At 63.4% G+C, this 13,399-nt stretch overlaps 2 protein-coding genes across 6 annotated transcripts; both read left to right on the top strand.

The window, feature by feature from the left end:
- Nucleotides 1–543: 543 nt before the first annotated feature.
- On the top strand, nucleotides 544–2,292 carry ISOC2 (isochorismatase domain containing 2). 2 transcript variants are annotated; one of them, XM_056796601.1, is made up of 5 exons: nucleotides 544–681; nucleotides 952–1,164; nucleotides 1,242–1,312; nucleotides 1,677–1,794; nucleotides 1,937–2,292. In XM_056796601.1, exons 1-5 carry the CDS (start codon nucleotides 544–546, stop codon nucleotides 2,015–2,017), a joined length of 621 nt encoding a protein of 206 aa, XP_056652579.1. In that variant the 3' UTR covers nucleotides 2,018–2,292. The 2 variants fall into 2 exon arrangements, with proteins under 2 accessions (XP_056652579.1, XP_056652578.1); XM_056796600.1 differs by having other exon boundaries at nucleotides 1,521–1,794.
- A 1-nt stretch (nucleotide 2,293) lies between these two features.
- On the top strand, nucleotides 2,294–12,284 carry SHISA7 (shisa family member 7). 4 transcript variants are annotated; one of them, XM_056796597.1, is made up of 6 exons: nucleotides 2,294–2,531; nucleotides 6,456–7,161; nucleotides 7,850–8,004; nucleotides 8,367–8,432; nucleotides 8,755–8,904; nucleotides 8,992–12,284. In XM_056796597.1, exons 1-6 carry the CDS (start codon nucleotides 2,294–2,296, stop codon nucleotides 9,627–9,629), a joined length of 1,953 nt encoding a protein of 650 aa, XP_056652575.1. In that variant the 3' UTR covers nucleotides 9,630–12,284. The 4 variants fall into 4 exon arrangements, with proteins under 4 accessions (XP_056652575.1, XP_056652577.1, XP_056652576.1 ...); XM_056796599.1 differs by lacking the exon at nucleotides 2,294–2,531 and adding an exon at nucleotides 2,992–3,216; XM_056796598.1 differs by lacking the exon at nucleotides 2,294–2,531 and adding an exon at nucleotides 2,992–3,700.
- Nucleotides 12,285–13,399: the final 1,115 nt, after the last annotated feature.

Genomic DNA, 13,399 nt, shown 5'->3' with positions numbered 1-13,399 from the left:
AGGGAGCTGCGCGCTTCAGCTCAGCCCCGGCCCGGTAAGCCCTCGTGACCTCTGCTCTAAATCTCAGCCTGGAGGCCGGGGTCTAAGAGAGCACTAATTGCACGGGTGGCTAGGCCGGAGTCAGAGGTCAACAGAACCCGCCTCTCTTTTTGTCTCCGACCCGTTTCCTTGACCCCACCTCCTCCAGGATTTTGGAATGCTGATTAGTGAGGCTGGGCTAGAGGTAGCCAATAGAAGCGTAGCAAGGGCGGGACCCGGAGTCCCTTCTTCCCCTTAAACCTGAGCCCAGAGGGTCCTTGAACGTCGATTGGCGCCTCGGGCCCCGCCTTCCCTCTGATTGGTGGATGTGGCCCCGCCCAAGTTCCGATTGGCCTCCCCCGTCAGGGGTGGGGTGTCGTGTATCACCCAGGAAATAGCAGAGATCCAGTAGGCAGTGAGTGAACGGGCCCTGAGAACTCCCGGAGGTCGCGCCCTCTGACCCCCGGGACTGGGCGAGCGCACGCGCGCACGCAGACAGGTAGGGGGTCAGGCCGGCTTCCAGCGATGGCAGCAGCCCGCCTGGCCCTGGGCCGTGTGCTCCCCGGCTCTTCGGTCCTCTTCCTGTGCGATATGCAGGAGAAATTCCGCGGCACCGTCTCCTTCTTCCCCCAGATCGTGGCCGTGTCGGCGCGTATGCTCCAGGTGCCGGACCGCCCCTGCCCTGCCCTGCCCCCCAGCTTCAAGCCCCGCTCCCGGGTCCCGGCCACAACTGCCACCCGCTCCACAGTCAGTCCTCCACTGATCCCTCCCCTGCAGGTCTACACTTGACCTTCCTTTTCCAACGAACCGCCTTCGGAGGGTCTGAGGCCCCCTCCAGGTCCGTCCAGTGCTGACCGCCTCCCCTCCAGGGGCCCGATCGGCCCCGAGCCCTCCCCAACTGTCTCAGCCCCACCTGCGCTGCCCCCCCCCCAGGTCGCTCGGATGCTGGATATCCCCACGGTGCTGACGGAGCAGTACCCGCAGGGCCTGGGGCCCACAGTCCCGGAGCTGGGGGCCCAGGGCCTCCGGGCCGTGCCCAAGACCTCTTTCAGTATGATGGTGCCCGAAGTGGAGCGGCTGCTGAAAGCCAGGCCTGGCCTGCGGTCGGTGCTGCTGTGCGGGATTGAAGCCCAAGCCTGTATCCTGGTAGGGTCCGCAAAGAACCCCCCACCCCACCCCCCGCCCGGCCCGGCCCCGCCCCTGACCTTCGCTCCTCCCCCCAGTGCACGGCTCTGGACCTGCTGGAGAGAGGCCTCGAAGTGCACGTGGTGGCCGACGCCTGCTCTTCCCGCAGGTGAGTGGCCCAAAGCCAGCCCTGGGGGGAAACTGGGACCTGTGGAGTCCTTCCCAACGAATGAAGGGCTGCACCAGCCCACGGAGCTGGGGGGGGGGGGCTTCGGGGCGGGCTGGAGACCCCCTCCCCGGCCCCCAGCGGCCATCTCCTCCCAGAAGCCTTCCCGGCCTGACCCCGCCTCGGGTAAGTGAGCGCCCCCTCCCCCCAGGATGTGTCTGGCACACAGCTGGTGCTTAATCGGTGTTGGCGGAATTCTGAAGGAGTTCCGCCAGACTCCCACTCCCTCAGCGGGTTCCCCCCTTCGGGCTTACAATCATTGGCTTCGAGGCCGAAAGGAGTCTGCAAGCACCCCTCCCCCTTCCAGTCAGGTGGACCGCTTGCTGGCTCTGTCCAGGATGCGCCAGAGCGGGGTCTTCCTCACCACCAGCGAGAGCCTTATCCTGCAGCTGCTGCGCGACGCGGCCCATCCGCATTTCAAGGAGGTAGCCGAGGCGAGGCGAGGCGTTCCCATGGGCTCCCTCCCCCGCCCCGGCGCCGGGCTTCCGACTCCCCTTCCCAGCCCCTCGGGTCCCCTCGAGCTCCCCCTCCCGGCCCTCCTCCTCCCCCGTCTTCCTCTTCCCGCAGGTGCAGAAGTTCCTGAGGGATCCAGCCCCCGACACCGGCCTCCTCGGCTTGTTCCAGGGCAAGAACCCCCTCTTCAGCTGAACGCCTCGAAGCCCCGCCCCCCGCGAGCGAACCTGGGTCCCCGTCCCTGGGGGCGGAGGGCTCAGGGTCAGGAGAGGGGAGAGCCTCCCTCCGGAGACCGAACCTCCTTCCCCCACCCCGCCCGGCCGAAAACCTCGGGCCCGTTGGTCGACCACCTCCCTCTATGCAAATGACTCCCTGAAGGAAGGGAGAGGATTGGCTGGGCCCAGGAGGAGGCGGGCTGGGGGGAGGTGACCCTCGGAGCCGGGTTCGGAGAATAAAAGCTTTCCTCCACATATGGACCAAACCATTCTCGATCACGGGAGGGGGGGCGCGGGGGAGGAAGGGGCCATTGGGAACGGGCGGGGGGGTCCTCAGAGACTTCGAGATGCTCAGAGACAAGAGACGCGTGGCGGCGATACCAAGAGTCTTGGAGACAGGGAGGGGCTGGCAGGGGGCTGGCTGGGCTGGGACGGGGTGCGGAGAATAAGCCGGTCTGTCCCGAGGTCCGGAAGCCCGACATCCGTAAAGCCAGGTGAGCTCCAGAGAAAGGGGGAGGGGGGCGTGAGCCCTCAGCACGTCAGCTCAGCTCCGGAGGCCAGGCGCCCATCAGCCCCCTCCCCAGGGACCCAGGCACCCCTGCTCCCCACCCCCACCCCCTCAGGCCGGGCATCCTTTCCCTGCTGCTCCGAGGCTCAGCCTCCTGCCCCGTAGAGCCGAGTGGGCTGCGCCGCTCCAGGAATCCAGTGGCCAGACCCCTTCCTTGGGGGACGTGGGTTTTCCCTCCCCGAGCTGTTCCCTTGCTCCCGGATCCCCTCTCTGGAATGCAGGTGTCTGGTCCCCCCAAACCCCAGGCATCCTTCGGGGGCCTCGGCTACCATATTTTCCTGTGTACCCCGACTCCCCCCAGAGTGCTGATCTCAGCCCCCTCCCCCCTTCCGCGAGGACCCCGGGATCTGGTACCCTGTACCTATGCGGGAGCCCGCTTCCCTCCCTGAGGCCCGCGATCCCGTCTCCATGGCAACAGGAGTCTATTCTGCGCCTGGAACAAGCAGCTCCTGCCGCAACGGTGGCCCTCCCCCCACCTACATCCCCCCCTCCCCATCCCCCGGAAGGGAAGAGCAAGGGCGCTTTGAGCTCCTCTGCCGGCGTCTCCCCCACCCCCACGCAAAGACCACCGAGACAGGGAGAGATGTAGGAGATGATGGGCAGGGACTAAGGTGACTGAAACAAAGGCGACAGAAATTGGGAGACACCCAGAATGAGGGAACCCCCCCACCCCGCTGAAGGCCAGCAGCCTGAGGGGAGCGGCTAATGTCTGAGCTTGCCGAGAGGAGAAGCCCCTTGTCCCGGCACACCTACTCTGCCCATTGGGCTTCCCTACCCCTCTCTACCCCCTGACCCTTCCCCTCTGGCTGTCCAGGTCTCCATCCTGTGACATCCCCGCAGCCCTCCTTTCCTCAATCCCCCGTCCTCCCCCGGAGCCCTTGGAATCTGCACGCAGAAAAAGACACACGCCAAGTGCCCTGGCTCCCACCTACCCACCCACACAGACACACACTCGGGTTCTGCCCCCCCCCCACACACACACACACAAACAGATTCCCAGGGACGAAGCTCGCACTCAAACACTCGGGACTCTGGCCCTCTTCCACGCGCACGCACACACACCCCAGGCTGGCTGGGGGCAGTTGGCAAAGCCGGGTAAGGAGAAGGGGGGGTGGGGGTGCCTGGAGCCCCGAATGACTACTCCCAGCTAGGGAGGGGGCTGCATCTCCCCGCTTCGGAATAGGCAGGTGTAGAGAGATGAGACAGCTGAGAAGCAGGCAGGCAGGCAGGCAGGCAGACAGAGGAAGACATTGAGCTCAGGAGCCTGGGATAGTGGGAGACGGCCAAGAGGCTTCCAGGGACACCCGGGGGTGTTGGTGAAAGAGAGCGGTTGTGTGGCTGCCCCTCCCTCCCCCCTTTGCCTTCTACCTCGCCAGCCCCTCTGTTTTTCTGTCTGTCTCTGTCGCCCTCCCGCCCATCCCACCTGCTTCTCCCGGGGGCCTGGGTCACTCCAGTGGGCAGGGAGGACTCTGAGAGCCCGGCAGTGGGGCGGGGATGGAATTCTACCACTCTAGCCGCCCCCTAAAAACCCTCCGAGAGAGGTTTCCTCTGCCACCCAGGGCGCCCTTTGTCGGGGGAGGGGGAGGGGGCTTTGCTGGGCCCGTGAGGGTCTGGAGAGGCTACATCCGCCCGCTCCGGGAGAGGCCCGAAGGCTCCTGCGGCTCTGCCTCCGCTCTAGCCCTGGCTCTGTCCATGGTCTTGACTGAGGCTCCTGGAGTCCTGCCTCCCTGGTCCCGCTGTACATGCCCACACTTGGTATCTGGGCAGTGTCTGGCCTGGGGGGGCCGGGGAGGGGCTGGCTTCCGGCCTGTGTGTGCGCGGCTGGGTCTGTCCCTGGGGGAGGGGGCCGGAAATGAAGTGGCCACAAGTTGTGTCTAGTCTGCAGCTGTGCGGCCCCTGTGTGCCCAGCCCCGAGTGTCTGTGGGGAGGGGAGGCTGCCTGGAAGAGGAAGCTCTGTGTGCATGGGGGCTGTGACGGTGTTGCTAGGGGAAGAAGGGGGGGCGCTTGTGTCTCTGCCGTGGAGCAGTGTATGGTGTACGTCTCCAGAAAAGTGGGGTTGGTACCTTGGTAGGCGGCTACCATGGAAACAGGCGGAGTTCGACTGGGGAAGAAAGCCTGGAGTCCACTCTCCAGAGTGAGGCCCCAACTCCTAGCGGCTGCCCCGGAAGCCAAGTGGCCCTCTGGAGTCTCACCCACTCGGAAAGCCTTTCAGCTCTCTCCCCGAGCATCTGTCTCAGCCATCTCTCCCCATCTACGCATCAACGCCTTTGCCTTTGTTTCTCACGCTCTGATTGTCTCTTCTTTCTCCCTTGCTGACTATCTCTCCCTCCCTCCCCCTTCCCTCCCCCCTCTCTTCCTCTCTCCTTTGCTCTCTCCCATTCTCCTTCTTCCCCTTCTCTGATCTCTCTCTCTGCTCTTTCCCTTTTTCTATCTCTCTTCCTCCCTCTCCCCTCCCTCCCCTTTTCTCTCCCTCCCTTCTCTCTTCCTCTCTCCTTTGCTCTCTCCCATTCTTTCTTCCCTCTCTGATCTCTCTGCTCTCCCCTCTGTCTCTCCCTCCCCTTTCCTCCCTTCTCTCTCCTTTGCTCTCTCCCATTCTTTCTTCCCTCTCTGATCTCTCTGCTCTCCCCTCTGTCTCTCCCTCCCCTTTCCTCCCTTCTCTCTCCTTTGCTCTCTCCCATTCTTTCTTCCCCCTCTCTGATCTCTCTCTGCTCTTTCCCTTTCTCTATCTCTTTTCCTCCCTCTCCCCCTCCCTCCCCTTTTCTCTTCCTCCCCTTCCCTCCCTTCTCTCTCTTCCTCTCTCCTTTGCTCTCTCCCATTCTTTCTTCCCCCTCTCTGCTTTCCCTTTTTCTATCTCTCTTCCTCCCTCTCCCCCTCCCTCCCCTTTTCTCTTCCTCCTCTTTCCTCCCTTCTCTCTTCCTCTCTTTTGCTCTCTCCCATTCTTTCTTCTCCCTTCTCTGATCTCCCCTCTTTCTGTCTCTCTCCCTCCCTCCCCTTTTCCTCCCTTCTCTCTCTTCCTCTCTCCTTTGCTCTCTCATTCTTTCTTCTCCCCTCTGATCTCTCTGCTCTCCCCTCTTTCTGTCTCTCTCCCTCCCTCCCCCTTTCCTCCCTTCTCTCTTCCTCCTTTGCTCTCTCCCATTCTTTCTTCCCCCTCTCTGATCTCTCTCTGTTCTTTCCCTTTTTCTCTCTTCCTCCCTCTCCCCCTCCCTCTCTCTTCCTCTCTCCTTTGCTCTCTCCCATTCTTTCTTCCCCCTCTCTGATCTCTCTCTGTTCTTTCCCTTTTTCTCTCTCTTCCTCCCTCTCCCTCCCTCCCCTCTCTCTTCGTCTCTCCTTTGCTCTCTCTCTCTCCCATTCTTTCTTCCCCCCTCTCTGATCTCTCTCTGCTCTTTCCCTTTTTCTGTCTCTTTCTCCCTCCCCGTCTCTTGTCTCTCTGTCTCCTCCATCCCTCCTTTGCCATTTGGACCTCTCGACCTCATTCTCTGTGGAGAGCTTGAGCCCTTGCCAGGGCAGGTGGGAAAGGAATCACAATCCTCCTCTTCCTCCCTCCATCTTTTCTGGGTCTCTGTCTTTCCCCTGCCCCATCTCTGTCTCATCTACCTTCTCTTCCCCATGCCCTGTCTGGCTGACCATCTGGCCTTCCTTGCACCCTGTTTTGGGGCCCCAGAGCACTCTCCCATCTCCCAGGCTGCTCTCTCCTCTTACCCAAGGGGTTCCCCTCCCTCTTTGCCCTTCTCTGGCCAGCTTTCACTGGGAAGCCCATGTGGTATCTCTGTCCTTCCCTCCTCCTCGGGGGTCCGGTCCCAGGCCATCCCCCGCTATCTAGGCCTCATCTCTCTCCTCTTCTCTCCTGCAGTGCCAAGCCTTGCTGCGGCCATGCCTCCTGCCCTGTTCCTGTGTCCCCTCTTCTTGGCCTCTGCCCTGGGCCCAGCCCTGGCCTTGGCTCACCTGCCCAACAACACCAGCTTGGCAGCCACAGGCCCCCTCCCGGCCCTGCTGGCCCACCTGCGCCGGCTGACAGGGACTGTGGCTGGGAGCAGTGGGGGGAGCAGCGGGGCGCCGGCCAACAGCACCTCAGGGGGTGGAGGGCAGGCGGCTCGGGCCCCCCTGCCCGCAGAGCTGTGCCATGGCTACTACGACGTCATGGGCCAGTACGACGCCACCTTCAACTGCAGCACAGGCTCCTTCCGCTTCTGCTGTGGCACCTGCTATTACCGCTTCTGCTGTGAGCACCGCCACATGCGCCTGGCCCAGGCCTCCTGCTCCAACTACGACACCCCAGTCTGGGCCTACACGCCCCAGCCCTCTGGCGCTGGCGGGGCAGGGGCCGGCGGGGACGGGGCGGGGCCCGGCCCGGGCCAGACCGGCTGGCTGGATGGGAACCGGGCAGGGGCTGGGGCTGGGGGTGCCGGAGGCCGGGGCGGCGAGGGCCCAGGGGGCAGCACGGCCTACGTGGTGTGTGGCGTCATCAGCTTCGCCTTGGCTGTGGGTGTAGGTGCCAAGGTGGCCTTCAGCAAAGCGTCCCGGGCCCCCCGGGCTCACCGGGAGATCAACGTGCCCAGGTATCCCGGGCGGGGCCGTGGCTGGGTGGGGGGTGGGAGGACGGGGGGGCAGAGGAGGGACCACAGGATGGGGGGCATCCCAGCTAGAGGGGACCCCCGTGATGGCTCTGGGCTGTGCAGCTCAGCCAAGGGGGGCATGGAGAGATCTGGGGGCCCAGCTACAGATGCACGTGCTCGGGGGCTACGTCACAGGGAGCGGCCCCTAGCCTAGCATGCTGGCCAGAGGGCGGGAAGGGGAAAGGGAGCCCCAGGCCCTGGGCATCAGGGCAAGGACCCAGGGAGACACGGAGACGGGGCTGGTGCTCCTTGGCACAGGGCACTCCATGAGTCGGGTGTGCCCAGGCATGGGGCCCCCAGCGCGGACATGGGCCCGCCTGGCCCCTGAAGACCAGGCAGCGAGGAGGGCGTCCAGAAGCTCTGGCCCAGGCCCAGGCCCAGCCACCTGAGCAAGCCTGGGGCCTCAGGTCCCACCCAGGAGCGCAAGAAGCCCACGATGCCCAGCATGACCCAGAGCCAGGGCGCCCTGTGGCCCCGCCACGTGGGCCAAGTGCTGGCACCAGGCTGGGGAGGAGAAGGGACAGCCTCAGGGATGGGAAGGCAGAGGCTGGGCCGCCTCAGCCGGGGAGGAGAGGCTCTGGGTGCTCCTTGGGTCCCAGGGCTCCTGACTCCTCTCCATCCCTCCGCCCAGGGCCCTGGTGGACATCCTGAGGCACCAGGCCGGGCCAACCACCCGCCCAGACCGGGCCAGGAGCAGTTCCTTGACTCCAGGCCTGGGGGGACCTGACAGCATCCCATCCCGCCCACCCAAAAACCTCTATAATCCTGTCAAGGCCTCCAACCACGGTGAGCCTCTTCCCATGCCTCCCACCTCCAGGCTTGGTCTCTCTCCGTCCCCAGGGGAGGGCGCTTTGCCAGCACCTGGTCCTCAGGGCCTGACCTTTGTCTCTTCTCCATCAGCTTCCCCCTTCGCGGCCCCCTCCAGGCGGCCTCCAGCCCTCTTCCCATACCTCCGAGGAGGCTGCCAGTTTCCTTCTCGGCCCCTTTCTGCCTCCTCCGTCCATGGCCCGGGCCTGCCCTTTCCTTCTTCCCTCCTTCTCCTGCCTCGTCCCCATCCCCAGAGGCAGCTGGGGGGGAGCGTCCCTAGCTGGGCCCCTTGGGGTGGGCTCTCCAGAGGAGGGGGCGACGCTTCTCCTTCCTCCTCACAGACACCCTGCATCATAACTACATCCATCTCAACGTGAACAGCCCCAAGCATCACGCTGCCACCCTGGGTACGGGATGATGGGGGAGGGGAATGGTGAGGGGAGGGGAGGGAGGGGGAATGATGGGGGAGAGGGAGGGGAATGATGGGAAGGGGAGGGGAATGATGGGGGAGGGGAAGGGGAATGGTGAGGGGAGGGGATGATGGGGGGAGGGGAGGGAGGGGGAGAGGGGGAATGATGGGGGAGGGGAAGGGGAATGGTGAGGGGAGGGGATGATGTGGGGAGGGGAGGGGATGATGTGGGGAGGGGAGGGAGGGGGAATGATGGGGGAGGGGCTCCCCCATCCCCACTGGCTCCAACCTGCCTCCTTGGGCTGCCCCCCTCCCTGCAGACTGGCGGGCACAGCCTCCGCCCAGCCCGGCTCTCCATTACTCGACCCTCTCGTGCTCCCGCTCCTTCCACAACCTCTCCCACCTGCCCCCGTCCTACGAGGCCGCCGTCAAGTCTGAGCTCAGCAGATACTCTTCCCTCAAGAGGCTGGGTGAGGCCCCAGGCTGGGGGAGGGGGCCCAAGGGGGGAGGCTGGGGGAGGGGGGAGGCCCAGACTGAAAGGCTTCCTGTCTGCCCAGCCGAGAAGGACCTGGACGAGGCCTACATGAAGAGGCGGCACCTGGCCGGGGAGCTGCCCCGCGGGACGCTGCCGCTTCATGCCATGCGCCGGCCGGGCACCGGGGGCGGGGGCTACGAAGGCTGGGGCAGCCCCGAGGAGGCGGCCCCCGTCCCCAACCCCCGGCGGGTCATGTCTCAGGAGCACCTGCTGTCGGACGGCGGCCGCGGCTCCCACTACGAGTTCACCCTGCCCAGGGCCCGCCTGGTCTCCCAGGAGCGCCTCCTGCTCTCGTCCCCCGAGGCCCTGCAGAGCCAGGAGCGGCTCCTGTCGCCCCCCCGGAGCCCCGCCCCCCCGCCCGACCCTCCTCGGGGTGGCCTGGCAGCCTCACACACCAACCTGCTCCTGGGGCCCGGCCCCCCCACGCCCCTACACGGCCTGCCGCCCCCCCTCCATGCCCACCACGCCCACCACGCCCACCACCTGCGCCACGGCCTGCCCGCCTGGGGGGGGATGGGGCCGGAGGCGGGGGGCGGGGGCACCCTGGCACGGAGGCCCCCCTTCCAGCATCAGGGGGGCCTGGAGACCCTCCAGTTCATCCCGGGCCACCACCACCCTCAGCACCTTCGCACAGCCAGCAAGAATGAGGTGACGGTCTGAGGGGGGGAAGCCTTCCCTCCAGAGGCGCCCAGCCAGCGGCGCCAGGGCCAGGCTCCGGCCTCCGGCCTCCAGAGGCTCCATCCCGCCTGTGACATCACCTCCAGAGGTTCGGGCCTCTACATGACCCTCCCCCTCCAAGATGCCGCTTCCAGATGCTCCACCTCTTCCTCTGGGTGACTGTATCTCCTGAGGCTCTTCCTTCCAGTGACGTCGGCATCCCTCCTGTTCCCACTTCTTGTGACATCACTGCCAAAGCCTTGTGACATCATCTCCAAAGCCCCGCCCCTTCCCAGGACACCATTCCCATAGGATTCATTTCCCCATGATGTCATCTCCAAAGCCCCGCCCCTTCCTGTGGCATCATTGCCAGCAGTTCCCATGATTCCTGAGGTGCTAGAGGCTAATTGACTCCCTAGGCTCCTTCCCCCCTGCTGGATGCCCTCCTTCCTGTGATGTCATCTCCAAGTCTCCAGTTCTGGAGGCTGGACCCTTCTGTGGCTGAATCCCTTCCTGGGGCGCCCCCCTCCCTTGTTCGCTGGGGATGCCTCTCTGCCGAGGGCCGAACCTCTTCCTGTTCCTGTGATGTCCGGCCGTCAGCCTCCACTTCGAGACAGACTCCGAGACTCCGACTCTTCCTGGGATCTTGGCGAGGGGGTAGGGCCTGGGCAGGAGCAGAGCATGAGTCCCGGCCTCTGACCCCCCTCCCGTCCATCCTCTCCAGGGCCTCCTCCTCCTCCCCTGACGTCCCATGAAGGAGTCGGGGCAGAATGGCGGCCGTCCTTACCTCGACCTTCTCCAAATGGTCTTGCAGCCTGTGCCGGAGACCTCCAGGCGCCCGACCCGACCCTCTTGTGGCGGCCATGACAGCAGGGAGCCCTTCCTGTTATCAAGATTACATCCGCCTCTTTGCTAGCTTCCCCCATTGCCTCTAGACCAGGCCTCAGTGGGCAAGTAGGATGAATCCAATTCATTCTCCCCATGACTGCCCTCGAAATACTTGAAGACAGCCCTGACGTCCCCCAGAATCTCCAGGCTAACTGGCACTTGTTCCTTGGACCCATCTTCCCTGTCCTCTGGACAGCCTCCAAGTGATCCATGTCCGGCTTCCCTGTGCTTCTGGGTGGCCTGAGCAGGGGGGCACCCCTCCCCCAGCACCAGTGACCCGTGTCCTCCTGGGCTGCCGGATGGACTCATCCTCCTCGAGCCCTGGAGTCTGCGGGAGGTTCTGGGGCCCAGAGGTGTCCTGGAGGAAAGAACCTCGTTTCTCTTTACCCCTCCGCCCCCGTTTTAGTAGGCATCCCCCATCAGCGGGGGCGTGGCATGACGGCACCCCCTGGATGCTCGATGCCCGCTGACATCACTGCCTCTTTCCGAGGGTCTCCAGGGGTGATGTCACCACTGCTATCTAGCCAGCCGCCTCAATGATGTCATTGCCTCCCTCCCGGGCAGCCCCCAAAGATGTCATGGCTGCCACCACCTCCAGGACCCCTTCCCCCATTGTCTTGGCGGTCACCGCTTCCTGGTCTGGCCAGCCGGGACCCCCTGGACCCAAGCAGAGTGGAGGCGGCCTATCTCTGCCCAGAACAGTCACTTCCTCTTGGAACGTCCATCAGTGACTTAATTCTCCCTTCCTGTGGGCTATTGCCCGCTTTGGACTTGGCCAGTCCTCATCGGGGGTCCCTGCCCACTGCCAAGGGCAGGAAGGGCCCCTCCTCGTCATACCACTGCCTCTTCGTCCTCACTGCCGCGATCTCAGACCCCTCTGACTGCCTTGACCTCAAACAATCCCATCCGGGCCTCGGGGTTGTGTTTGGGGGTGAGGGGATGGGCAGAGTGAAGCCTGGAGGACAGCAGGGGATGGGGCCGGCCGAGGCGTCTCCCTTTTTCTCTCCCCCAGGGAGCCTTTCTGGTGTTTGGGGGTTCTCCCCCATTCCCAATGCACAACTCATCCTCCCCCTTGTACATAGCCATGATTTGGGGGTGCCTATACCCCAACACTAAAGGGCTAAAAAAACCCTCCCCCAGCCCGCGGGGCAAGGTGGGAGGGCTCTCCCCAGTTTGTCCCCAGTCAGCCCCCCAATGCCTGCACTTCTGCCCTCAAGCTCCATCTGCGCCTTGATGGTGAACCCAAGCCCTTGACAGGGCAGGGAAAGGAGCTGGGTGGGACTCCCCACAGGCCTCATGGCAGGACTCCTTTTCTACGGGACTCTTGGCCCCTCGTCTTATGCCGAGGCCTTCCTCGCCCTCCTCCAGTCTCCGGAAGAGTCCGGGGCCCCGCCATCGTTCTGTCTCCCACCCAGACTCTGGTCCGCCCCCCTCCTTCCCTCGGCAAGGACCCAGGCGGCAAACCGCCCTATCTGCCTGGGCTGGCCGTGCCCCTTAGACAATTATAAGCCATAATGGGGAAGGGCCAGGGCCAGGGGACCAGAAGGGGGTGGAGGAGGCCTTTAGGAGCAGAGCAAAGCCCAGGACATGCAGTCTCTCCCACTCCCCACAATTGCTTTCCACCTTTTCTGTGCTGTGATTGCAGGGGATGGAGGCAGAGCTCTTGGGGAGAGGACTCTCCCTCCCGTTTTCCTCTCTTTGCTCTGCCTCCTCGGTGAAGCCAGAGTCATTGTATCTTTGGGATTTTTGGAATAAACAGGTGTTTTCCTGCGTCCTCTTTTTATTTCGGCACTGGGAGCCCAAAGGAGAGAGTTCCTTCTCCAGGATGGCAAGGGACATGTAGGCAGAGGACCTGGATTCCAATCCCACCTTTGCCCTCGACCAAGTCACTCCTCTGCTTTGGCTGTAAAGTGAGGGGCCTGGACCAGATGATGACCCCTAAGGCCCTTTGGAAGCCCTCCAGGCCTAAAACACCACAGGATGGTGACCGGGCCAGAGCCACATGGTACATCCAAGATGGCCAGATCGCTAGGGATCTCTCTGCACCTAAGCCTTCCTCCTGGCCTGTCTGAATCACATGGCCAGGGATGTCCCAGAGCCTTTGGTCAGCCCTTCCCTTCCGGAAAGGACGCCCCAGGCACTACCGCGGAGTGTGAGGGTTAGGGCACACACCCTGGGGACTTTATCTTTGTCCAAGGAAGGACCAGGGCTCGCCCCCTCTTGAGTTTACAGGGGGGTGTTGACCAGAGGACGTTCCCCACCCTGACTCACTCGGCTCCGTGGGTAGACAATGGCTCAGTATTTTCAACCCTGCATGATGTTAGGGTAGAAATTGGGAGGGGGGGTGATAAAAGGAGGGACTGGATTATCTAAGAATAGGGTCGCCAGGAATTGAATACATTCCAGAGAGACTTATTTTAACAATTTATTAAATATAGAAAGTGAAGTAGGAAAGCGGAGAGAGGAGAGGGTAAGATATCTAGTCTAAGCTCTATGCATTTTGCTCCGACCCCTGGCTCAACCCAGGCAGGGGAGTTTAGTCCTTAGCCAGAGAGGCCTCAGCTTTGAGCCAAGGACCTGGGGATGCACGAACCCCCTCTAAAGAAGGTAGGCCTCTCCTGAGGCCAGTCCCTTCAGAAAATCCAGGAAAGGAGTCAGCCTTTCACTCACCACGTGTCCATCCAAAGGGAGAGATTTAAGAACAGCCTCACCAAGTCCAAGGTTTCGGGTCCAGTCATTAGACTTCATCAGCCTCCAACTCGAACTCAGAACTCCAAAGAATGAGAGAACTCCCTTCACAGAAAGTTGTAACTCCTTTAAAAGACGCTTCTTTGCCTCACTTCCTGGGCCTTCCTCTACTTTTTATGTGGACAAAGGACAGTCTA

Source organism: Monodelphis domestica, chromosome 4 (assembly GCF_027887165.1).
Source record: "Monodelphis domestica isolate mMonDom1 chromosome 4, mMonDom1.pri, whole genome shotgun sequence".
In the NCBI taxonomy this organism is placed as follows: Eukaryota; Metazoa; Chordata; class Mammalia; order Didelphimorphia; family Didelphidae; genus Monodelphis; species Monodelphis domestica.
This window is presented reverse-complemented; position numbering and strand designations above follow the sequence as displayed.

Bases quoted from the DNA above. Each gene is read 5' to 3' on its own strand.
- SHISA7 (XM_056796596.1), top strand. From the start codon at position 6,212: ATGCCCTGTCTGGCTGACCATCTGGCCTTCCTTGCACCCTGTTTTGGG. The intron at 7,162-7,849 runs GTATCCCGGGCG...CCCTCCGCCCAG, and splicing joins CGGGAGATCAACGTGCCCAG to GGCCCTGGTGGACATCCTGA. The intron at 8,005-8,366 runs GTGAGCCTCTTC...TCCTCCTCACAG, and splicing joins TGTCAAGGCCTCCAACCACG to ACACCCTGCATCATAACTAC.
- ISOC2 (XM_056796600.1), top strand. From the start codon at position 544: ATGGCAGCAGCCCGCCTGGCCCTGGGCCGTGTGCTCCCCGGCTCTTCG. The intron at 1,313-1,520 runs GTGAGTGGCCCA...CCCTCCCCCCAG, and splicing joins GACGCCTGCTCTTCCCGCAG to GATGTGTCTGGCACACAGCT. The intron at 1,795-1,936 runs GTAGCCGAGGCG...CTCTTCCCGCAG, and splicing joins CCCATCCGCATTTCAAGGAG to GTGCAGAAGTTCCTGAGGGA.